The sequence below is a fragment of the Tachypleus tridentatus genome, chromosome 12 (genome assembly GCF_004210375.1).
Source record: "Tachypleus tridentatus isolate NWPU-2018 chromosome 12, ASM421037v1, whole genome shotgun sequence".
NCBI lineage: Eukaryota > Metazoa > Arthropoda > Merostomata > Xiphosura > Limulidae > Tachypleus > Tachypleus tridentatus.
The window spans coordinates 80,457,204-80,482,492 of NC_134836.1; the positions used below are offsets into that span (position 1 = coordinate 80,457,204).

A 25,289-nucleotide genomic window follows, 5' to 3' on the forward strand; every position below is an offset into this window, starting at 1 on the left:
AATATGAAAATAGAACAAAGAAACGTGATGTTGAGAGATGAAAAAAATTACCACTTGTCAAGTTGTTGTTGCATTATAAATCCAGAAATTTACCTCTCATCCAGCAGGATACGCCTAGTTATATTATTTTAAATTTCAAAGTTTGGCAGTCTGGAAAATTTAAGATTTAATGTGAGACCAAAATGACAGCTAGTTTTATAAGTTTTAATATAAAATTAGAGAAAAATAGATTTTAAGATAAAAGTTACGTAGAAACGGTCTTAAATTACAAAACCATAAACATTATTTCAAGCAAGTATCCATCTTAGAAACGTGTGTGGAAACTTGTTTCTCTTCCCTTTTACAGTTCAACTTTCAGACCAAAGTTGATTCATTCGGGAATATAATATGCTTATTGTGGTTTCTTGCGTCACACGTGATCCATATGATAATCTATTATCCGGGACACTGCAATGGCAGCGGTTATGAGAGCGGTTTCAAAATGTTTACATTTTGTGCAACAATTTTAAGAAACAAAAGGTAACGAAACTTTTTGTGAAAAAATTGTATTGTTGGCTTTAAAAATTATCACATTTGCATTGAATTTTGACTGTTGCCATTTGTATATTTTTGTGTATCGAACTTATAATCTTCATGTTTAAGTATGTGAGGCCGAGAGTGTTGTCACTAGGACTCAGTTTCTTATGTTATTATCAATGGAACCTTAGGCCTATGATTTTTTCAAACGAAATTTTTATCTTCTATAGGACTTAACATATAGTTGTAACAAAATACAATGATAGCACTGTGAATTTAACTAGGGTAAGTTGATTATCTGCCTTTATGAATGCCATAGAAACGTGTTAAAAATACGAACAATAAAATTAAATACATGAAGCTCAACTTGTTATATATTTTGTAATTTGTATAATATTTAGTAAAACTAAAAGTAATTCTGTATACAGTAGAGAGCTATCTGTGTGTAACGTAAAAAATATAATCATTTTTGTAATTTTTGTTCATATTTCATTTTAATCAAAGATGGATTCTGCATCTAAATAAACAATTTTTAGAGCAAGTTTAAAAGTTCAATAGGATTATATTTGTAAATGTAATGATAACAGTGTATAGATGTAGTTTTTCATTATAGTTGAAAAGTGATGTTTCTAAAAAATTAGTCTCTGTGTGACATAACTAGCCATGATCAAGTGAAGCCAACAAAGGAGATTTCTACCAAGTTCTCCACTGTAGTATATACCTATTGAATATCAAGACTTGGTTCTGTGTTAAATTTGTGTAATTTACCAAAACTTACTTATTTTAATATATTAATTCGACAGAGATGTTATGTTTGTATAAGTTTGCAAAAAAATCATGTGTTAGGGGCATGGACTATACTGGAAATTTTTACATACATTGATAATATAGTTGTTTAAATTTTGCAGATAAATTTGTAAAAAGACTATAACATTCACTTTGAACCTGAATCCAGTGGTTTAATGAGCCCTGTGATTAATTATGCAGTCTTTTCTTAACTTTCTCTCTATAACTAAGTGTATGTCTATCAGTTTATTAAAACTTATAATAGACAGGTGTCAAGAAGTGACCAATAAAATAATTAGTTACTGTGACCTGCAGTCATTTTATACCTAGCTGAAAGGTTGTATATAGTAAGATTTCAGATGGGGACTCTGAACTGTGTTTCAGAGATCCTACAATGGAGGTATTGTAAATGATAATATATTTAACAGATGGAGATGTTGTCTGTCTGTGTTCCAGAGATCATAAAACTGAGGTATTGTACATGATAATATATTTTACGTATGGAGACTGTCTGAACTGTGTTTCAGAGATTCTACAATGGAGTTATTGAAAATGCTAATATATTTTACACATGGAGACTCGGTCTGATCTGTGTTCTAGAGAACCTACAGTGGAAGTATTGTACATTATAATATATTTGACAGATGGAGATGTTGTCTGATCTGTGTTCTAGAGATTGTACAATGGAGGTATTGTAAATGATAATATATTTAACAGATGGAGACTCTCTGTTTGATCTGTGTTCCAGAGATTTTACAATGAAAGTATTTGTACATGATAATATATTTAACAGATGTGGACTCTCTTTCATATCTGTGTTCTAGAGATTGTACAATGGAGATATTGTAAATGAAAATATATTTAACAGATGGAGATTTTCTGTCTGATCTGTGTTCCAGTGATCCTACAGTGGAAGTATTGTAAATTATAATAAATTTAACAGGTGGAGACTCTCTGTCTGATCTGTATTCCAGGGATCCTATAGTGGAAGTATTGTAAATGATAATATGTTTAATAGATGCAGACTCTGTCTGGTCTTTGTTCTAGTGGTCCTACAGTGGAAGTATTTTAGACAATAATAGCTTTAAGAGACATCTTCTATCAGAGCTGTGCTTCAGAGCTTCTACAACAGAAGTGTTAATATATTGATAAATATTTTACTGTTGTTCTCCAAAGCTATGAAATCTGTATTGGCTTTGTAGTTTTGCTTTCTAAGGAAGAAAAAGATAAAAAGATGGATATTTTAGTCATCTTTGCTTAGATTTATAGTTATGCACAGAATATGAAAGTTTTGAAGTGTCCAGGTGAGTTCTTAATAATTATCTATAGTAATATCCATTTCTTGTGGTTATGTGTTAGTGAAGTTCAGTGTGTCTCTTCATGCATCAAATTACTTTCGTACAAAGATCAAGTTACAACTCTACCATAATTTTTTATGAAGCTACAACTTAATAAAGAAAGGGCATATTAATATGTGTGTAATAAATTTTAGCCCAAGAAGATTTCATGTTGGAAATGTTATAAAATGGTATTTTTAACACTTGCAGACACATCATAAGTTGAAGATCAAATGTTTACTTTATTGGAATCAGATAAGGTTCAGTTTGTTGATATTGGTTTCTATCTAGTAATCATTATTACATGAAGATACCACATGGTATATGATAGGGATGACAGCTTGTGTCATAATGGTCACTGTAATTTAAATATATCAGAGGGATGACATCTTGTGTCGTAATGACCACCCTAACTTGAATATACCAGATGGTACAGCAGAGGGATGACAGCTTGTGTACCATAATTACCTGAAGTTACCATGTAATATAACACAAGGATGACAGCTTGTGTGATAATAGTCACTGTTACTTGAAGATACCAGATGGTGTAGCAAAGGGATGGCAGCTTGTGTTATAATAGTTATCATAACTTAGATACCAGATATAGCTTAAGGATGACAGCTTGTAGCTTGAAGGTATTACAAGCATTTTAACATTTGTGTATGCCATTAGACTTGATTTTTTCATTTACAGCTTTAGGCTAGTATCATTTATTAAACTAGGTTATGCTGAGTAAATAGTGAAGTGTCAGTGCATCTGTTTGCCCTATATAATTATTATTATACATTTTAGCATTGACTTGTGATGAGTTAGATTAAATAACTGTATGTTTTAGCTTACCAATTACTAGTCAATAAGAGAAATGATGATAAATCAAGTGTAACATTATACAGTAAAAATTAAATTTAAACCATATATAAGAGTTAGAGAATTAACAACCTTTTGTGAGATCTACTCTGAAGAAAAATTTTATAAAAGTCTTCAATTTGTTTAAACAGAAGTATATTTTCTTTGAACCATTAAATTGTGAGTAGTGAAATTACTGGCTTAGCTAGTAAACTAAACCATTGGTTTCAAACCCTGCTTGACCTGATGAGTTGCATTCAAATCATGGCCACAAACATTCTGTTGGTTTGTTATGCACAGGATGTATAATTAATTAATTATTTTCATCCCTCCTCAGTCTTCTCCACTATATACAGTGTGACATTAGCATCTAAAATTCTACATCTTTATGGTAGTATCTACTGTGTAACATTACCATCTAAAACTCTACATCTTTGTGGTAGTATCTATTGCATAACACAAACATCTAAAACTACATCTTTATGGTGGTATCTACTGTTTAACATTAATTATATTCTATAAATCAGTTATCATCAGATAAGACTTGGGCAGTTGAAATGATAAAAGATAGTTATAATGTTGATTATTTTATTAATTTTGACTACCTTGAATTAATTAATAAATTATAATTACAATATTACAGTTACAGTATAATAATCATGAACTCTAATTTAGATTAGTTAATGATGTTTGTGACTTCATCCAGTTTCATTGTTGTTTAAATTAATTGATCATTTTATGTGGCAATAACTAAAGAAGTTAATTAGTAATTTTAAAGACTAGAATATTTAACTTTGAAAAATAAAATAATCTTTTCACTCTTAAGGTTAACTACACAACATAACTTAATTTATAGAAAGTCTCTAATTGATAGAAACACCATGTTTATGAAAGTTGTTTGCTAAAATAATGTTAATACGCTTGTATATTATTTTTGACAAAAGCACTTATAATAATTCTTGAACATTCTTTCTATTCAAAGCATTCCTGTACCTTGTGCATTGTCAAAAGTGACTAATTTGTACTTGAAATGGATGAATGGTTTGTATCCTCTGTTGATCTTGGTGGGACGGTTGAAGTGGATGAAGGCTCTCTTCAGCAGTCTATGGATAAAAATAAAGAAGGTATGTACTATTTTTAAATAATAGTTTGGTATGTTTATATTGTTTTAAACTGTGTTGCAGTTATTACTACATTTTATATCTATGTAACATTGTAGCTTAGTCTGATGTATGACAAGAAGGGTTAAAGAAACTAAAAAAATATACATGCAGCAATCTTATGTGATATTTAAGAATATTGTTTATGTGATCAACTAAAGGAAGGGATAAGGAAAATATTGGGCTGTAGTAAGAAAAACATATATTAATGTTGAGAAGTATTGAATTATAGTAAAAACAAAGAAAAAAACAGGGAACATGACTTGGTTAGCATACTTGACTTGTAACCTGCAAATCATAGGATCGTAATTCATAACAAAATGTATTTGTTCTTTCATTCATGGAAACATTATAATGTTATGATCAATCTAACTTTTCATTAGTAAAGACTATCTCAAGAGTTGACAGTAGATGAAATTGAACAAACAAACGAAAAGAAACGGAGATTATATTGAACTCTAGTAAAAAGAATAGAAGATTACAGTAATATAAGGAAAACATTAAATAAATTGTAACTCACCTGATTTGATGAACACTAGGTAGAAATCATGTAGATGTAGTCTCATCAGACATGAGTAGGATGTTTATTTTGGTTGGCAGTCATCTTATATTATGGGTGAGAAATTGGTAAAGGTACTTTAAATGTTATAAGTTAATGAATATAAATGTTTTCCACAGTTTCTTCTTTATTATGTTTGTGTGTACCTAATTTTGACCTTCCCTACTTTTATATATGGTATTCTAAGGGGCTTTCTTACAGTAAGTATGTTTGAAATTTGTTGAAGACCAGTTTTTAAATTTTTGTTTCAATACATTCTCAAAAAGGCTGGTATTGGTAATAAAAGAGCGTTGGGCTACTCATCATCATAGAGATTTTTGGTTTGCTGTACAATAATATAACCTTTTATACTCGCTGTCTCACAACTGAACCTGAGATCTCTACACCATGTGAGTGCTGTACCTATGTTTTTAGTCACTATGGCCAGGACTGAACATGACATCTCTCCATGCCATGTGAGTGTTGCAGCTGTTTTTATACTCACTATGGCCAGGACTTAACATGAAACCTCTCTACACCATGTGAGTGTTGCAGATATGTTTTTATACTCACTATGGCCAGTAGTGAAGGTGAGACCTCTCTATACGATGTGAGTGCTGTACCTATGTTTTTATGCTCACTCTATCTGAGAACTGAACATGAGACCTCTGTACACTGTGTGAGAGTTGCAGCTACATTTTTATACTCACTGTAGCTCAGGACTGAAGATGAGATCTCTACACCATGTGAATGTTGTAGCTTTGCTTTTATACTCAGTATGGCTAGGACTGAACGTGAGACCTCTCTACACCATGTGAATGTTGTAGCTATGTTTTTATACTCACTATGGCTAGGACTGAACCAAAGACTTCTCTACACCATGTGAATGTTGTAGCTATCCTTTTGTACTCATTCTACCTTGGGATTGAACCAGAGACCTCATCTACCCCATGTGAGGTTTTTAAAAGCCAAAAATACCCTCTTGCAATATGTATCAGTAAGTATTTTTGTATTGTTTAACAGTATCAAATATCTAAACATGTTTGAATATAATAAAACCTATCTTTTTCTATGTATGACAGAGGATAAGACAGTAGTTTATTAAGCAATCAGTAATTTAGATTTCATTTTTATGTTTTTAGCCCTACAAAAGAAGCTTCTGCTACGGAGACCAATCAACCAGCTTGTTGAACAAGGAATAATGCCACGTAAGTAAAAGTGAAAATACTACCCTTGGTAACAAGATGTTGAACAAAGAATAATTTTGTGTAAGTAGAAGTAAAAATACTGTCCTTGAACACAAAATGTTAAACATGGAACAATGCCACATAAGTACAAATACTGCTGTTTGTGATTCAACTTAAGTTTGTTGTCATGCTTGTTCATATAAGTTGTTCACCAGAAACAGGATCAGTAAGCAATATTATTATTTATTTCAGCTTTAAATACTCCACCTGCTTTCCACGAACAGAGACAGAAGTTGGAGAGAGCAAAGGTATTGAAAGAAGTACTTGTATTTAAAAAAAATAATTTTATTATCCTGATATTTTGCAGTTAACACTTTATGAGAGCAGTATACCTGCCTATTCATAGTTTAATTGATTTTAAGATTTGGAAATCATAGATTATTTAACCCTTGCAGTGTCTCATAACAAAATTAAGCATTAGTTGTACCAATATGCTTTATCCTCTGAAGTTTACTTAAAGAATAAAAGCTTTAGTTTGTCTTTATTTCTCAAGTATTCATTGGGAATTTCAATACACAAAATATTTGTCTAATCAGTAATAATGCACTAGTTATTCATGGTGAATAACTATATATGTTTATTAATGTATCATAGACTGGAGATTTTTTGAGAAGCAAGATACAGAAACGACCAGAAAGACAAGAACTTGTACAACAACATATTCTTGAAGGTAGATATCTGATATCAGGTTTTGTGTAACTGCAGAAAGTAGTGTTTTTTATCTCAGCAAAATATCAAATTTCTTGTTTCATATAGGTTTATAACATATTCCTGACAGTGGATGTTTTGTTTTATGTCGGTTTAGAACATATTCCTTACAGTGGATGCTTTGTTTGGTACAAATTTATAATGTATTTGTGACAGTGGATGTCTTGTTTTATGTCGGTTTAGAACATATTCTTGACAGTGGATGTCTTGTTTGGTATAGGTTTAGAACGTATTCCTGACAGTGGGTGTCTCGTTTTATATAGGTTTAGAACGTATTCCTGACAGTGGGTGTCTCGTTTCATATGGGTTTAGAATGTATTTCTGACAGTGGGTGTCTCGTTTCATATGGGTTTAGAACGTATTTCTGACAGTGGGTGTCTCGTTTCATATGGGTTTATAACGTATTCCTGACAGTGGGTGTCTCGTTTCATATGGGTTTATAACGTGTTCCTGACAGTGGGTGTCTGGTTTCATATGGGTTTATAACGTGTTCCTGACAGTGGGTGTCTCGTTTCATATGTGTTTATAACGTGTTCCTGACAGTGGGTGTCTCGTTTCTTATGTGTTTATAACGTGTTCCTGACAGTGGGTGTCTCGTTTCATATGGGTTTATAACGTCTTCCTGACAGTGGGTGTCTCGTTTCATATGGGTTTATAACGTCTTCCTGACAGTGGGTGTCTCGTTTCATATGGGTTTATAACGTGTTCCTGACAGTGGGTGTCTCGTTTCATAAGGGTTTATAACGTGTTCCTGACAGTGGGTGTCTCGTTTCATATGGGTTTATAACGTGTTCCTGACAGTGGGTGTCTCGTTTCATATGGGTTTATAACGTGTTCCTGACAGTGGGTGTCTCGTTTCATATGGGTTTATAACGTGTTCCTGACAGTGGGTGTCTCGTTTCATGTGGGTTTATAACGTGTTCCTGACAGTGGGTGTCTCGTTTCATGTGGGTTTATAACGTGTTCCTGACAGTGGGTGTCTCGTTTCATGTGGGTTTATAACGTGTTCCTGACAGTGGGTGTCTCGTTTCATGTGGGTTTATAACGTGTTCCTGACAGTGGGTGTCTCGTTTCATGTGGGTTTATAACGTGTTCCTGACAGTGGGTGTCTCGCTTCATGTGGGTTTATAACGTGTTCCTGACAGTGGGTGTCTCGTTTCATGTGGGTTTATAACGTGTTCCTGACAGTGGGTGTCTCGTTTCATGTGGGTTTATAACGTGTTCCTGACAGTGGGTGTCTCGTTTCATGTGGGTTTATAACGTGTTCCTGACAGTGGGTGTCTCGTTTCATGTGGGTTTATAACGTGTTCCTGACAGTGGGTGTCTCGTTTCATGTGGGTTTATAACGTGTTCCTGACAGTGGGTGTCTCGCTTCATGTGGGTTTATAACGTGTTCCTGACAGTGGGTGTCTCGCTTCATGTGGGTTTATAACGTGTTCCTGACAGTGGGTGTCTCGCTTCATGTGGGTTTATAACGTGTTCCTGACAGTGGGTGTCTCGTTTCATGTGGGTTTATAACGTGTTCCTGACAGTGGGTGTCTCGTTTCATGTGGGTTTATAACGTGTTCCTGACAGTGGGTGTCTCGTTTCATATGGGCTTATAACGTATTTGTGACAGTGAATGTCTTGTTTTATATAGGCTTGGAATGTATTTCTGAATGAATGTTTTATTTTATATAGGCTTAGAATGTATCCCTGACAGTGGATGTTTTGTACACTTTGTCGAACCTATTCCTAAAAGTGGATGTCTCATTTCATATATACGTTGTATAACCTATTCCAGTAGGTGAATGTGTAAGCTAGAACCCTCTTTCTTTTATTGTTGTATTACATAGTACAGTTATGTGTACCAGTTTTATATTTTAATTTCTAGTGCTAACAGATGATAATAAATGGGTGTTAAGTTTTGTGTTACTTTGCATATTATCCATCATATTGTGTAATTGTTTTGTCTTTAATCTGCAGGCTTATTTATATTGTACTTAATTTGATACTTAGACACAAAGGTAGATGGGAGCCTGCAAGAAAAACAGAGGCAACTGAGAAAGGCCCACTTAGCAGATGATTTGAATGATCGTCTCTCACATCGTCCAGGTCCATTGGAGTTAATCAAAGGCAACATACTTCAGGCTGATGAGAAGTTTACACAAGCAGTTAAAGGTGAGAAGATAGGTTGGGGTTGTGTCATTGGAGTTAATCTTACGCAACATTCTGGAAGGTGATGAGAAGTTTACACAATTAGTTAAAGGTGAGAAGATGGGTTAGGGTTACATCATTGAAATTAATCATACTTAACATTCTTGAAGGTGATGAGAAGTTTATACGAGCAGTTAAAGGTGAGAAGATGGGTTACAGTTACCTCTTTGGAGTTAATCATAAGCAACATTCTTGAAGGTGAGAAGGTGGGTTAGGGCTTCTTCATTTTATATTAACATCTGCTCATATATAAAACAGTTATTATTAAAAATTTAACTTTCCTCATTTGCATATCATAATAGGTCATAAACGTATTTAACCTTGCACTTTCCAGTTTTAGCAGTCAAAGAAATCATTAAAAATTGAAAGAAGATTAAAAATAACTAAATGAATCATAAAAAGAAAATCAGACTGGAAAATTTAACAATTAAAATTTGTAAAAACGTAAGCTAGTAGGCATAATTATTTGTTATATTAAGCAGTATTACTTGCTACCCCTCGGTGTGGATTCCTGTATGTGGTGAGGGGATGTCCCAGAGGAGGTAAATTGAAAGAACATAACATCCACCCATGTGTTGGTGTGCGTGGTGACCTGTGAAAGGGAGGAGAAGATCCTGCTGGTTGAGGGGTCCAACCCTAACACACCACTTTGGCCTAGAATTCCTGTAAATGGGCAGCCTTGGGGTGGCCCCCCTTTTGGGTAAATCGGCTGGTACACTTGGGCTAGGGTCAACCAAGTACCAGTGTTGGATGTTCTCAACAGGTGTTGTGGACATGGTATCTGATGCTGATGTCTCGGTATAGTGCTCATGAAATCCTGGCATTGCTGCAGTGTCCTTGTTTGACATTGTAGAGCATCCTATCATAGTGCTCCATGGTGGGTGGGGTCAGTGGGCACTGAAATTTCTTTTTTTTATTATGGATCCTCTAAATAAAAACTTAAAATAGTGAGAAAACAGTTCATTGGTAAATGACGTTTTGAACACCTTTTGTACCACATTTTCTTATACTACATTCTTTTTGAGACAAACCTTTAGGGCAAATGTCTCCCTTTCTCATTCAGAAGGAACTAGAGGGACTTGCAGGCACTCCAAAGTCATCAAAGAAGCTTTGGTTTGGTGACATACTTCAAGTAACTAACATTACTGTGTGAACTACCTGTTAGTCATCCTGGCGAGTTATAATTAAAATTGGGTACAAGTCTTTTACAATTTTTATTACTTTTTGAAAATGGCCATAATGTCAAATAACTTAACCAGGACTGGAAAGGCCAACTTCAGGTGACTAAAGGTGGTTTATGAACTTAGCCATCAATCATCCTGGCGACTTATGATAATTACAGTTATGCTACAGAAAGTCCTTTACAGCTTGTATTACTGTAGTTTTTCTCTTACCACTGTAGACTAGATCTAAAAGTTGGTTTTAATGCTATTTATGTTTTTAATTCAAAAATTAACTTGTTTTATCTTAATTTCCTTTTATAAATTTTACTAATTTTACTTTGATTTTAACATTTTATTTGATGTTTGGCACAGATAGCTTAGTTGCTTTGTGCCATAAAACACCAAATCAACCAACTTGCTTGCTAATTAATCTTAAAACTTCTAACTGATTTTACTGCTTAAGCTCTTTTTTTTTGTTCTGTTTGTAATGATGTTTGTAACAGTATTCTTTCAGAAAAATACATCTCTTCTTCCTAAATAGCTTTTCCTGTAGTAATATTTGGTTATGTTCTAAAGAAGTATGGTGTTTGTTTTATAGAAGGGCAGATTCCATTCAAGAATACATGTGAAGGAGAGATTTGTAAACACCCTGCAGCTAGCTTTAAGATTGAAGAAGACAGTAGCAGTGAAGGAGCCATTTCTCCACAACAAGATATTGGTGATCAGTCACAGAACAGGTAAATCCAGTGTGAAACAGAACAGAGAGAGAACAATCTTACAGAAGATAAGAAGACAGGTGCTTGTGCATAGCAGAGAAACACGTTACTTTTAACAACTTGCATGATAACACAACATGATTTACTGCTTGTTTATTCAATATTTTCTATCCTGCTTCGATTTACAAATACGGGTTTCATTGGTCTCTCTCATAATTTTTTTGCAAACCACATTTTAATGAAGTCCCATGTACATTATGTAACAATAAACTACAGTTAAATGACATCACATTTTCTTTGAATATTGAACATAAATGTACTAAAGTATACATGTACCTGAAAAGTCTACTGCAGAAAAATATTTTGTGGTTCTATCTTTGTGCAAAAATTAAAAATTTTTATCACTTTGACTTCACCATTTACACATCCAGGCAAAACTAATTACTTTATCTAAATAACTCCTCCATACCTGCTATTGTATTAAATAAAATTAGTGCTACAGGAGATTGGCAACACTTGAAGTAAAGTGAGTATGTAACCATGGAAATAGTTTACAATTCAAACCATCTTTTTGCTGGAGTTATAAGTCACCACAGAGTGAATAGAAATGAATTATGGCTGTAAGACTAATCACCACTGAGTAAATAGCAATGAATAATAACTGTAACACTAATTGCCACTGAGTAAATATCAATGAATAATAACTGTAACACTAATTGCCACTGAGTAAATATCAATGAATAATGGCTGTGAAAATAGTCACCACTGAGTAAATAGCAAATAATTACATTTGTAAATCTAATCAACACTGAGTAAACAGCAGTAAATTATGGTTGTAAAAGTAATTGCTACTGAGTAAATATCAGTGAATTATGGTTGTAAAACTTATCACTGCTTAGTAAATATCAGTGAATTATGGTTGTAAAGCTAGTCAATACTGAGTAAATATCAGTGAATTATGGTTGAGAAAGCTAGTCAATACTGAGTAAATATCAGTGAATTACGGTGGTAAAACTGCTCAATACTGAGCAAACGTCGGTGAATTGCGGTTGTAAAGCTGGTCAGTACTGAGCAAATGTCGGTGAATTGCAGTTGTAAAGCTGGTCAGTACTGAGCAAATGTCGGTGAATTGCGGTTGTAAAGCTGGTCAGTACTGAGCAAATGTCAGTGAATTGCGGTTGTAAAGCTGGTCAGTACTGAGCAAATGTCAGTGAATTATGGTTCTAATACTGATCTCTGCTGGGTAAATAGTAGTAAATTATGGTCGTAAAACTAATTTTGAACCTGATGATGACCAAAGAAGGTCTAAATTTTGTTCGCTCCTCTACGTAAAATATTTTCTCAACCCAAACAAGGTGCTTTTACATATATATTAATCACCACTGAGTAAATAGCAGTAATTTATGGTTGTAAAACTAATGACTACCAACTAAATTAAGGTTGTAAAATTGATCACTACTGAGTAATTTTACAAGCACAATTCACTGATATTTAATTATTACTGAGTAAATAGTGATAAATTATGGTTGTAAAACTAATCACTACTGAGTAAATAGCAGTAAATTATGATTGTAAAGCTAATCACAACTGAGTCAACACGAGTAAATTATGGTTGTAAAACTAATTTCTCAGTAAATAGCAGTAAATTACAGTTTTAAAAGTAATCACTTCTGAGAAAATATTGGTGAATTATGGTTGTAAAACTAATCACTTCTGAGAAAATATCAGTAAATTATGGTTATAAAACTAATGACCACTGAATAAATAACAGTTAAATTATGGTTGTAAAGCTAATCACCACTGAGTAAAGAGCAGTAAGTTATGGATGTAAAACTAATCACCACTGAGTAAAGAGCAGTAAGTTATGGATGTAAAACTAATCACCACTGAGTAAAGAGCTGTAAATTATGGATGTAAAACTAATCACCACTGAGTAAAGAGCTGTAAATTATGGATGTAAAACTAATCACCACTGAGTAAAGAGCAGTAAAGTATGGATGTAAAACTAATCACCACTGAGTAAAGAGCAGTAAAGTATGGATGTAAAACTAATCACCACTGAGTAAATAGCAGTAAAATTATGGTTGTAAAAATAATCATTACTGCGTAAATAGCAGTAAATTATGGTTGTAAAAGTAATTCTTACTGAGTAAATAGCAGTAAATTATGGTTGTAAAAGTAATCATTACTGAGTAAATAGCAGTAAATTATGGTTGTAAAAGTAATCATTACTGAGTAAATAGCAGTAAATTATGGTTGTAAAAGTAATCATTACTGAGTACAAAGCAGTAAGTTATGGATGTAAAATTAATCACCACTGAGTAAAGAGCAGTAAGTTATGGATGTAAAATTAATCACCACTGAGTAAAGAGCAGTAAGTTATGGATGTAAAACTAATCACCACTGAGTAAAAAGTAGTAAGCTATGGTTGTAAAACTAATAACCACTGAATAAATAACAGTTATATTATGGATGTAAAGCTAATCACCACTGAGTAAAGAGCAGTAAATTATGGATGTAAAACTAATCACCACTGAGTAAAGAGCAGTAAATTATGGATGCAAAACTAATCATCACTGAGTAAAGAGCAGTAAATTATGGATGTAAAACTAGTTACCACTGAATAAATAACAGTTAAATTATGGTTGTAAAACTAATGACCACTGAGTAAAGAGCAGTAAATTATGGATGTAAAACTAATCACCAGTGAGTAAAGAGCAGTAAAGTATGGTTGTAAAACTAATGACCACTGAATAAATAACAGTTAAATTATGGTTGTAAAACTAATGACCACTGAATAAATAACAGTTAAATTATGGATGTAAAGCTAATCACCACTGAGTAAAGAGCAGTAAATTATGGATGTAAAACTAATCACCAGTGAGTAAAAAGCAGTAATTTATGAATGTAAAACTAATCACCACTGAATAATTAGGAATGTTCTAACACACTCCGTAGTTCGAGTACATGGATTCTCAACATCCTTTCTTCTAACACACTCCAACGTTCAAGTACATGTGTCCTAAACATCCTACATTCTAACACACACTGTAATTCAAGTACTCTTATCCTAAACATCCTTTGTTTTAACACACGCCATAGTTCAAGTACGTAAATGATAAACATCCTTTTGTTCTAACACACTCCATGGTTCAGGTTCATGGATCATAAACATACTTTGTTCTAACACATTCCATAGTTCAAGTTAACTTGTTGTGCATAGAAGAGAGAACCAAAGGTATTGAAATATGAATAAAGTATTTTCATTTATTTGTTTTACAGTTTCACACCTTTAAAAACAAGTCAGTCTTCTAGGCTTGCCATTGTAGAATCTAAAGATTCAAAGAGTGACCCTCAGCTGACATCTTCCCATAGCTCAGCTGTCTCACCCACCTGGTCTCAAGCTTTCAGTCTTATCATCAGCCAAAACCAGTCACCTACTCATACAATATTTTCTGTTGCTGATCAGAAATTTAGTCCACCAGTTAACCAAATTCGGTCTCCCTCACAAACAAGCTTCCCTTCTCCTTGGCAGCAGGAGGAAGGTCGAACCCAGGAGTCCAATAGTAGCTCCAGTAAGACTCGAAGGAAGTTCAAGTCTAAATCTCATTCAAAAACTAAGACCATTAAATTTCATGAATATAAGGTAAGAAGTGATGAAGAGGTTTGTTGAATAACTAAATAGTATTTTAAGGTGGAATAAGGTGTAGAAAATAAAATGTAAGACACAAAATTTAATATAATCTTGAAGATGTTTTACACCACAAAACTTAATATAATCTAGAAGGTGTTTTACCCCACCAAACTCAATATAATCTAGAAGATGTTTCACCTGATCTTTTGAAAACATTTTAATCGTAAGATGACAAAAGTGTTTTTACTTCTTATTCCACAGATGTCAGTAAGTTAAAATTATTATCAAAAAAAGATGAAACTAAAGGTAAAACCATTTCTAAATGTTTAGGGTCCACCAAGTGCCCAGAAATCAACATCACCTACAGCAACTTCTGAAAATTCCTATGAATTGCTACTTCAACAGCAGCAGCTGTTTCTACAGTGGCAACTTGAATGGCAGCAGAAATATCCTCAAATCATACTTTCTTCTTCCCAGGTAGTATTGTACTATACCAACTTCTTTCATGTTTACTTGACTCCATGAAAGTGTCCAAAACAACCATTTCTCCTCCCCAGTTTCTGTTTCATACATTACTTACATGTGATTTCCTTGTGTGATGTTCAATAGTAATACCTTCAGATACTATTCTGTCACTTGGGTACATTCAAATATATCTTTTATGAGAAATCATTCATAGGTAGTGTTGTGTTGTAAGATGTATTGTTTAAATGAACCAGAAACTGTTCGTATAGTGTTTTCAAGTAACAGCTTTTACTACTGCTCATATAACCTCTCTCTAAATATATATATATTTGTGTGTGCGTGCGTATTATATATACATGGAAAGCTGTATTATTCTATTCCTTAATGAGTTAAGATTATCCTTTTGTAACAACCAGAATCTCTCAGAGGATCGTGGTCAGTTCTTATCTACAAGCCATATGTACACATCTGGACAAAATATACATACCCACAACCAAGATATTAATTCTACATCTCAGCAGCCACTGAACAAACTAGAGGATATGAAAGGTAGGTATTGTTAAAGGATACTACCTTATTATTAGCCTCCTGATAGAATTTGAGTTTGTAAAGAGATAATCCTCTGCCAAAAAAAAATATAAATGTTGATGGCTAGTGTAAGTGTGGATGGTTTGGTTCTGTAAAAACAAATATAATAAATCATTTATTGATGGCTTGTATAAGGGGGGGGTATGATTTAGTGCTATAAAATTGTTTTACAATAAAACAGTTATTGAGTGTCAATATTTTGATGTCTGAAACCAAATGTGTGGAAGATTGTGTTTTGAGGAGAAAATTTACTAGCTAAATATTTGAAATACAGTATACGCAGTAAGATTTGCAGAGTGACAAGTAAGAAAGAGTTTTTGTGTAACAAACACTTATCTTTTCTTACATAAACCAGTGAGTGATCTGAAGATAGAGCTGAAGAAGCGGAATCTTCCAGTGTCAGGGGCTAAGCCCCATCTTATAGAACGATTGAAGCCATATCTTGATGGAAGCAATCGGATAACATCATCTGCTTCGACAGAAGTTTCAACCACTAGAAGTAATAGTGTCCCTTGTTTGCCTGTTGGTATTGAAGGTATAATTCTCGACACCCTTCCAAGTATTCCACAACAAACTGTTGATGACAGTCAGCAGTCTTCAGTTTCTTCTGTTGTTGCTATGGATATGTCTTCATCTGTGTCAGTGTTATCAAATTCAGAAACATTATGCACTACTCCAACTGGTGTAGAGCAGGCAATGGAACCACGCCCTGCTTCAGTTGTGCCAATGGATATAGATGACAACTCTATACCAGATGGAACAAACCAGCTGGCTAATGTAGATATTGTTAGAATGCAGCAAAGAAAAATTCAAGAATTATATTTAGAATTGCAAAGGTAAATTTGTTTGTTGTTTTCATATTTAGATATCTTCTACTTGATGAACGTTAAGTTAATTTTTAACTTGCTAATGATGTTGTGTTGCATTTCATATTACTTATTTTCATTGTGATTTTTAAATAAATCTTTCAGAGTGACTTCAAATGTATAAAAAAGTGTTTTTTCTGTACAGTCTGCTACACCATTATGTAAAGAAATCTAAATTTTTTTAATTAGGTATGTGTCTAAGTGTTATATAGTGTTTGTTTTAGATCTAAACTCCAGTTGCAGCGACAACAGACTATGATGCAACATCAACAACAAGCTATTCTACCTGCAGTAACTGCTGCTGTAACCATTCCAATAACCAGTCAAACAGTCCCTTCTATAGCTGTTCCAGGAAACTCCCAAAATCTAGAACTGAACCAATGTCATCTTCACCATGAACAAAGTAGGTTTCAATTATAGGTTGTTACTTACGGGTACAGGTAGTGCAAAACTGACAGTAAGTGGTGACTGTTTATCTTGTGAAGATAATGGAATATTTTGACTTTAAAAAAAAATCACTAAATTTTTAAGGTTCAAACATTTAATAGTACTAATTTGATAAAGAACTAAAAATTCACATTTTACATATATTGGTGCTTTTTGAAATGCTTGTGTATTTATCCTCTTGCAGTCAATTAAGATAAATGCAACTAACTAAACAAAATGCATCTCAACAGTCACCATTCCAAACAAATTAAGTCGTAGTGTTTTTAAAAATAACAATGCTGATTAATTAAACAAGCATTATACAAATATTAGCAATTAAATAGAATAGTCACACTAACAGATCAGTTAGAAAATATATATAGATGTTTGAAATTGTTAAAAAAAGTGACAATAACACTTTCAAACATCTATATTTATTTAATCAGTTGCCTTTATCTAACAAAAATGATTATTACTAAACAATTCAAAAACAAACCTTGTTTTCATCTTATGTACATTCTACTGTAGCAGTGCATCCTCTAAATTTAACTTTCACTTGCACAAACCCTGTTTTCATATTATGTGTGTGTTTTCTTATAACAAAGTCACATGGAGGGCTCTGCAGATAGCCCGATAGACTTGCCGCTGTACTAGCAGGGGGTTTCATCTTATGTACATTCTACTGTAGCAGTCCATCTTCTAAATGTAACTCCCACTTGCTTCACCAGAAGCACTTGCTACAAAATAATGTTCTGGTGTTTTTTTAATACAGCAACTATAAATTAACAGGTTTTATACAAATCAAAATATTAAATTTTCTTTGCGATTATTGCTTCAACATTGTCACACATCTGTTAACAAGAAAGAAAAAAAAAACATACTGTCTAAATGATGCTTCCTGATAAACTCTTATATAATTAGAACTTTTGTAATCTTTTTTTAATTACTTGCTTTGATTATTTTTTCCCATTTCTAATTAAGGGTATTTGTAGCTGGAGTTGCAGTTATTTTTGGTGGTAACCTTTGTTATTTGCTGTAAGAAGTAAACTTATGCTGTTAAATTGTTACAGCTGATTATTAACATATCTCCTGTTAATATGACAAAATTATTTCTCAGTAATCATTTGATCCCAGAAACATTTAGTTAACACACTCATTTAACTTATTTATGGAAAAGCTTGTTAAAAATTTGTATGACTGGTTAGAAAGATCACATACTTTACGTAATGTTCAGTAGCTTATTTTTTTGTGCTTTATTTGACTCTACTTCAATAGGAGTGATAACTTATGTAATGATGGATTTACCAATAGAAGCTATCAAATAATCTTAAGTTTGTACATTGTTTCCTTTCTTTTTCCAGTTGCATCAAGTTGTTCAAACATTCCTTCCACCAACAGTTTGGTACAGACCAACTTTGGAAAATTTCTTCAACCCCATCTTCCAGTTGTTACAGTTGATTCAACTCTTACTTCTTCTCCCATGGCCACCACTACAGAATCAATAAGCTCCTTCCCCGGAATCACTCCTATCATTTTCTGTCAAACTAATGATATGAGACCTACCATTTCATCAGTAAACAAACATCGAGTTAATTCTATTCCTAATGGTATTGGTTACCAAAGGCTAGTTGATGTTCTCTCTTTTAGTTTCTCCAATTCTTAAAAGTGTTTAACATTCTAAAATGTGAAATTGCACAAGAAGTAATTTCTTATTCACATATTTATTGTCTTTATTTTATCATGTAAAATTCAGATTACAACTTTCAACACATTTGTTGATGACTATCTTGCCATACTTTTTATTCTAAATCTAAATGATTCTATTTACGTTTCATTGTGTTCACTACCAGAGTCATTCCAGTGTTGCTCCTTAGCTCATACTCTCTAATAAAATACTTTACTTCTGTTGTTTTTTTAATTACCATATTCAATTTACTCATATTTCAGAACCACATCCCTTCCAAACTTTAATACAATGTTGAACATTATACAAAAAAGCCCCAGCAAGATGAGAACAGAACCCCAGTTTTTCATGACTGTACCAGATCATAATGAAGCTACTAAAAAACAGGTTTGTTATCTTTAGTCTCTGTTTTGTTAATTACATCACACTTAAGTTTTGTTTTGGGAAATATGTTCTGATTTATTCTATACTTATTATTTTAATTCATGTTACACTGTAGGCTTATGGGAATGAGATATATAATTATGGTTTGAGAAGTAAGTTCTTTTTCTTACATCAAGTTGCAACGTTTCTGTGATTTAATTCAGGCTCAAGTTGTGACGTTTCTAATTTCTGCTTTAGTCTGCAGTTGTAGTTTGAAACTTTTGTATAATTAATTTTAGTCTAAATCTGAGTTTTATTACTTTTTCTGGTGAATTAACTGATAAGTTTTTTTCTTATGTGGTGTAAGATACCTCAAACTATGTTTGTAGTTTGGCAAAATAAGAAAGGTGTTTCTTTTTATTTATCTAGCAGTTTTATATGGAGACCTCTAACCAACAGAGATTGAATCCTGTCAAAAGCCAAGCTGTTGATGACGTCTTGGAAATCTTGATTAAAAGTGGAGGTACAGCGTTTACTAGTGTGTGTAATGTACTAGTATGTACTAAGCATTTACTAGTGTGTGTAATGTACTAAGCGTTTACTAGTGTGTGTAATGTACTAAGCGTTTACTAGTGTGTGTAATGTACTATTATGTACAGCGTTTACTTGAAGATGTAACACAAACTGCCATAGTGCACTGTATTTATTTTCTATTACAGAACTCTCTCCTAGTGCAGCACATGAACCCGTTACACCTAATAGTCCAGAAATACATAACTCTGAATGTGTTCCTGTGTTTCCTTCAGCCACTCATTTGGTTCTTAACCCTCCACCATCTATGGCGCTCTGTTGTGAGACTGGTCTTGATAACCAGTCAACATTGGATATGGACTTTCAATTGCATAACTATCATGTTTCTGGAAATAGACAGTCTGTTGACTTGCATGATCGTGGAATGTACCCTGATTGGTTCAGTGCCACCCAGCCTCATGTGTCTGCTAGTAGAAGTTACAGGGACTCCCAGCCATATTACAGTATCTCAAATGACCATGATCCTTTGTTATCCAATTTTGGGACTAGCCATGGTCCCTTGGATCTCTTCTCTCTTGAAGAAATGGGCAAGAAGCCACCAGCTGTTACCCAGGAGTTTTCCACTTAGTGACCATAAAATTTTGTTTTATTCTCTTGAGATCATCCATAATTCCTGGGACTCATATTCACTGAAGTAGAGAAACAAACAGTTACTAGCTGTTGCTCAGGATTTTCCACTTAATGACACCAGTCCAGGACCAGCCATGATCTTCTGTGTGTCTCATATCTAGAAGATATGAAATTTTGTCACATGGTGGTCAGGGCTAGATTCATCATTGTATATCAGACAGTATCATTGTGACATAATTGGGAAGTGTGTTAACGTATGAGTTTTAACATTACGTATATTTTCAGATTTACGTATTGTGTCTGAGTTCATGTGAAGTGTATTTGAAACACTCCATTTGATATGATGTTATTACTAGGCATTAATGTACAAGTTGAGAGAATAATGTTTGAATCATCAAGTCTTATAATTTACTGCTCATCTTTTGTGCCTTAATGTTTATTTCTTCCCATTAAAAAAGGAAATGTATTGTAATTCCACCAAGATTGATTCAAAATTCTAAGGTATAATATTAAGTATTATTATAAAAGGTTAGTATTACAGCTACATCAATTAACCCTAGTATGTTCATCACAGTGTCTATCCCATATATTAGTATATTCAACAAGTTTCTTATTACATTTTTTTTTAGTTTAACTTCATGGAATAGATTGGAAACAATCAGTATTATCTCAGACTGATAATTAATAAGTTTTTGGACATAAACATCAGAGACTCCTTAAGATGATTAGTAAAAGAAACAAAAGAACCACAGCACAATAAAAGAATATTATTCAGAAATTATAAGAAGATATTCACTATATGTTGATTTTTAAATCGTACATTTATAGAATCTTTATCAAAGCTTTTTAAAACCCAAATGGATGATATGAAAACAAGGCAACTGATGGTGATCACTGCTCCTTAATAAAGCTGGCTGTATTACATTGGAGATATAAACTATGTTATTGTGAAGATGCACATGTGTCTCACAAAAAAGCCATTCATTTTGTTAAACATGAAATTTGTGATCTGACTGCTGAGTCTGAAGATAAAACTGGTTGTTTTTTGAAGTTATTAGTGAATTGTTGTGTTCTGAATGCTGAGTCTGAGGAAACACTGGTTGTTCTTTGTTGAAGTTAGATAGTTAATTGTTGTATTCTGACTGCTGAGTTTGAGAAGAAACTGGTTTTGTTTTCTGTTGAAGTTAGGTACTGAAATGCTGTGTTCTGACTGCTGAATCTGAGGAAAACTGGTTGTCTTTTGTTGAAGTTAGATGGTGAATTGTGTTCTGACTGCTGAGCCTGAGGAGAAATGGTTGTTTTTTGTTAAAGTTAGTGAATTGTTGTGTGCTGGGTGAGGAAAAACTGGTTGTTGCTTTTTTAAATTTAGATACTGAAGTGTTGTGTTCTAACTGCTGAGTCCAAGAGAAAACTGGTTGTTGCTTTTTTTTAATTTAGATACTGAAGTGTTCTGTTCTGACTACTGAGTCTGTAAAAAACTGGTTGTTTTTGTTGAGGTTAAATAGTGAATTGTTGTGTTCTGACTGTTGAGTCTGAGAAAAAGTGGTTGTTTTTGGTGAAGTTGTATATTGAATTGTGTTCTGACTGCTGAGTCTGAGGGAAAACTGGTTCTTATTTCTTAATTTAGATACTGAATTATTGTGTTCTGACTGCCAAGTCTGAAGAAAAACTGGTTGTTTTTTGTTAAAGTTAGATGGTGAATTGCTGTTATGACTGCTGAGTCTGAGGAAAAATTAGTTTTTTTGTTGAAGTTAGATAGTGAATTGTGTTCTGACTACTGAGTGTGAGAAAGAGGGGGTTGTTATTAGCATGTGAATCTCTGTTTTCAACATAAGTTTAACACAAGGTTTTTATCTATAGTTGTTGATATGTATAATGATTTTTAGTGTTATATTCTAGATTCTTGTTGTCTAAGACTTATTCTTAGAGAAATTTAATTCAGATGTGGGCAGTGGTTAAAGTGTATATACCACTAAGGAAGAAATACTGGCAAAACACACTGACAAAAAATGTATATTACTGCATAAAAGCTTATCCACACCACTTTAGTTTCACATTGAAATATGTATATCTTTAATGCTTGGAACTGTAGTGTAAATATGTTTCATATCAGATTAGACTTCGATATATGCCCCACCGACTACCCAAATACTGTCCCAGTGTACTCAGTTTACTAGATACAGGTTTGCTATAATCTGATTCTGGGAAAGAGCCAGTCAAATAGAAAAAAGATTGCTAAACCTGAGCAATATATTTGTTTTTGACTGAAGTTAACATTCAGCTAATTCTGAGACAAAATGTTTTAATAGAAATTGTTATGACACGACCATAAAGTAAAGGTATATGTTGTCATTGTTATAACTTTACATGTGGCTGCAATTGGATAGCAGGAGTTGTTGCCTGAAAATAAATATGTGAGTGATTTTCTTGACAGCAGAGCCTTGGAGAGACCTTTGTTTCTGCTGAAATGATGGTGTAGAAAATGCAGAGAAAATAATTGTGTATTAATAATTAATAGTACAATGTGGCTGTGGATGTTTATTTTAAAACATCTTAAGTTCAGTGTATTGCTTGTCAGTTTCAGGAAGGATAGAAATGTGATTTTGTTTAGAAACTTGTGTTATTCATGTAATTGAATGTGTTAATTTTTGTTTCAACATTACATAGAGATGTTAATCCAATATTCTGCAGGCAGAATATGTATGTAAGCATTTCTTTTTAACTTTAGAATTTGTGTATAACACAGTATCTCATAGGAACTACATCATCCTAAAACAAATGTTTCATCATTGTTATTGTGAGATTCAACAAATAATCAACTGTGCAATATTACAAACTGCTTGTAAACAATAATTTGTACTACACACTTCATATGTAGAAACAGCACAAAAATTTTAGTGAAGATTGTAACAGATGATGTTGTGCAGTACTGTAAAAAAAAACAGTCGATTGTTTCAGTCCTTGTTCTTACTCGAGGGAAGACTACATAAGAAACCTGGATAAGTTTATAGGTGTTGTAGTTTATTGTGCATATTGTCTGAACCACAACTTGTTGATAAGTACATAAAAGCCTTGGTTTATTTTATGATATTCACATGTGTACATCATTTTATTAGTTCAGTCCTATCACAATCTGGTGACAGTAACATTAACACCATAGTTGATTACAATAAACTATATAGATTCATTCCATTAGCCAATCATAACATAGTTTGTGAACAAGTACATGTTGACTGTAGCTTTCTGTGTAACAATATAATAAAGTATATAGGTTCATTCAATTAGCTAATTCTATCGTAGTTTGTGGCCAAATACATTAGCTGTAGCTTACTATACGACTATGATAAATTATATAGGTTCATTCCATTAGCCAATTGTAACATAGTTTGTGAACAAGTACATGTTGACTTTAGCTTGGTATCTAACACTATAATAAACTGTATAGGTTCATTCCATTAGCCAATCCTATTATTATGCATGTGAGCTGTAAGCTTTGTGTAACAACTACTGACATAATTAACAGATTAGTACTATTAAAACAGACATTCCAAATTTTTCTGATTGAAGTGAAAATTTTTTTCAATAATTCATTCCTATATGCTTTTTAACTGATGTTACTATCTTTTGTACTTAAGTAAACCAACATGTTACCTAGTGATGAGCCTAAAGGAAAGGAGCATTTATCAAAGGCAGTAAAGGGTTGTTAGTGAATACATGTAGATATATGTAAGAAAACAGGTGTGGGAAATAGTTTGTCTTCCAATGGTGCTCAAAAAAAACTCAAACTAACCTTAGGAAATTTGCAGTCTTTCAAATGAAATGAAGTTTATGACTATTGCATAAATTGAATACAATATAAATGTAACTGATTGTAGAATAGCTCTGAAAATATGAAAAGTACAAGCGTGAATGCCCTCGGATAAATTAGAAGATTAAACACCACCTTCCTTCTTTTATGATGTTCTTTCAGTATTGATACACACCTACAAACAAATATGATATATAGTGAAGACACACACCAAGTGTTACCTCAAGAAAGGTAGTTTTTCTGTTTTATATAAGACCCAGTGAGGAGTTGCAGTTTATAAACTACATTTTGTTTTATTATTTGTTTCTCCAACAATTAACAATTTTAATATGAAACATTCTTTTCTACTATATTGTTTAAAAGAAAGACAAATTTCAAATTTTTATTGTAAAAAGTATAATAATATCATTTATGTGTATTTTCCAGATGACAGTTTACTCAGATTTAAAAACCTATTATCCATAACTTGATTGCTTTAATAAAAGCTGTAAATACAGTGTTTTATACTTCATGAAAAGGAGTCATTTTGCCAGAAGGATGAATGTTGAGATAAAATATCCTTTCATTAATAAGGGGTTAGGTTGCTAACGTTAAAGTCTGGTATTTTTTAAAGAAGTGTGTTCCATCGATAAAAGTTGCATCTTTTGGTATGTTTGTATATAACTATGGGACTGACTTTGGAAGTAAAAATGTTACAGTTGTAATGTGGCTGAGTGCATAATTGTTCTATTATATACACAATCTTGTGATTGGAAATATATAATGTGCTTAATGCACCATTAAGAATTTGGTAGAAGATTTGTAAGGAGTAATTAAACAATTTTTTTAATATAATAATTAATATTGGAGTGCCAACAATTGCACTTGTACAAACATTAAAATACTAGCTCTTATATTTAATATTTTATAGCCATTCAGTCTAAAACATTTAAATATTAACTATCCTTTCTTTTCCAACATACAATCTGTCTGTCTCCTAAAATTAAGTTTTGTGACTTATGCATTGTTAAAAGCTTTTTAATATTGTAGATGGAATGAAAATTAAAGCAAAAAAAATGGATAGCAGTTGGAAATTATTTCA

General features: G+C 32.8%; 1 protein-coding gene across 5 annotated transcripts; it reads left to right on the top strand.

Annotated features, from left to right (window-relative positions):
* The first annotated feature begins 391 nt into the window (after window positions 1-391).
* Window positions 392-25,266, top strand: LOC143233783 (uncharacterized). Of its 5 annotated transcripts, none has more exons than XR_013018306.1 (16): window positions 392-519; window positions 4,468-4,609; window positions 6,326-6,391; window positions 6,623-6,678; window positions 7,025-7,100; window positions 9,137-9,298; window positions 11,096-11,234; window positions 14,496-14,859; window positions 15,178-15,324; window positions 15,729-15,861; window positions 16,256-16,736; window positions 16,991-17,169; window positions 18,554-18,799; window positions 19,140-19,263; window positions 19,669-19,762; window positions 19,959-24,912. XR_013018306.1 is itself a non-coding variant. In XM_076470440.1 (16 exons), the coding sequence occupies exons 2-16, from the start codon at window positions 4,516-4,518 to the stop codon at window positions 20,396-20,398; spliced, it is 2,817 nt and encodes a 938-aa protein (XP_076326555.1). In that variant the 5' UTR covers window positions 392-519; window positions 4,468-4,515; the 3' UTR covers window positions 20,399-25,266. The 5 variants fall into 5 exon arrangements, 3 of the variants coding, with proteins under 3 accessions (XP_076326555.1, XP_076326557.1, XP_076326556.1); XM_076470440.1 differs by having other exon boundaries at window positions 18,554-18,815; window positions 19,959-25,266; XM_076470442.1 differs by having other exon boundaries at window positions 18,554-18,815; window positions 19,672-19,762.
* Window positions 25,267-25,289: the final 23 nt, after the last annotated feature.

Excerpts from the sequence above, each read along its gene's own strand:
- LOC143233783 (XM_076470440.1), top strand. The coding sequence starts at position 4,516 with ATGGATGAATGGTTTGTATCCTCTGTTGATCTTGGTGGGACGGTTGAA. Across the intron at positions 6,679-7,024 it reads AGAAGTTGGAGAGAGCAAAG|ACTGGAGATTTTTTGAGAAG; the intron begins GTATTGAAAGAA and ends AATGTATCATAG. Across the intron at positions 16,737-16,990 it reads TTATATTTAGAATTGCAAAG|ATCTAAACTCCAGTTGCAGC; the intron begins GTAAATTTGTTT and ends TGTTTGTTTTAG.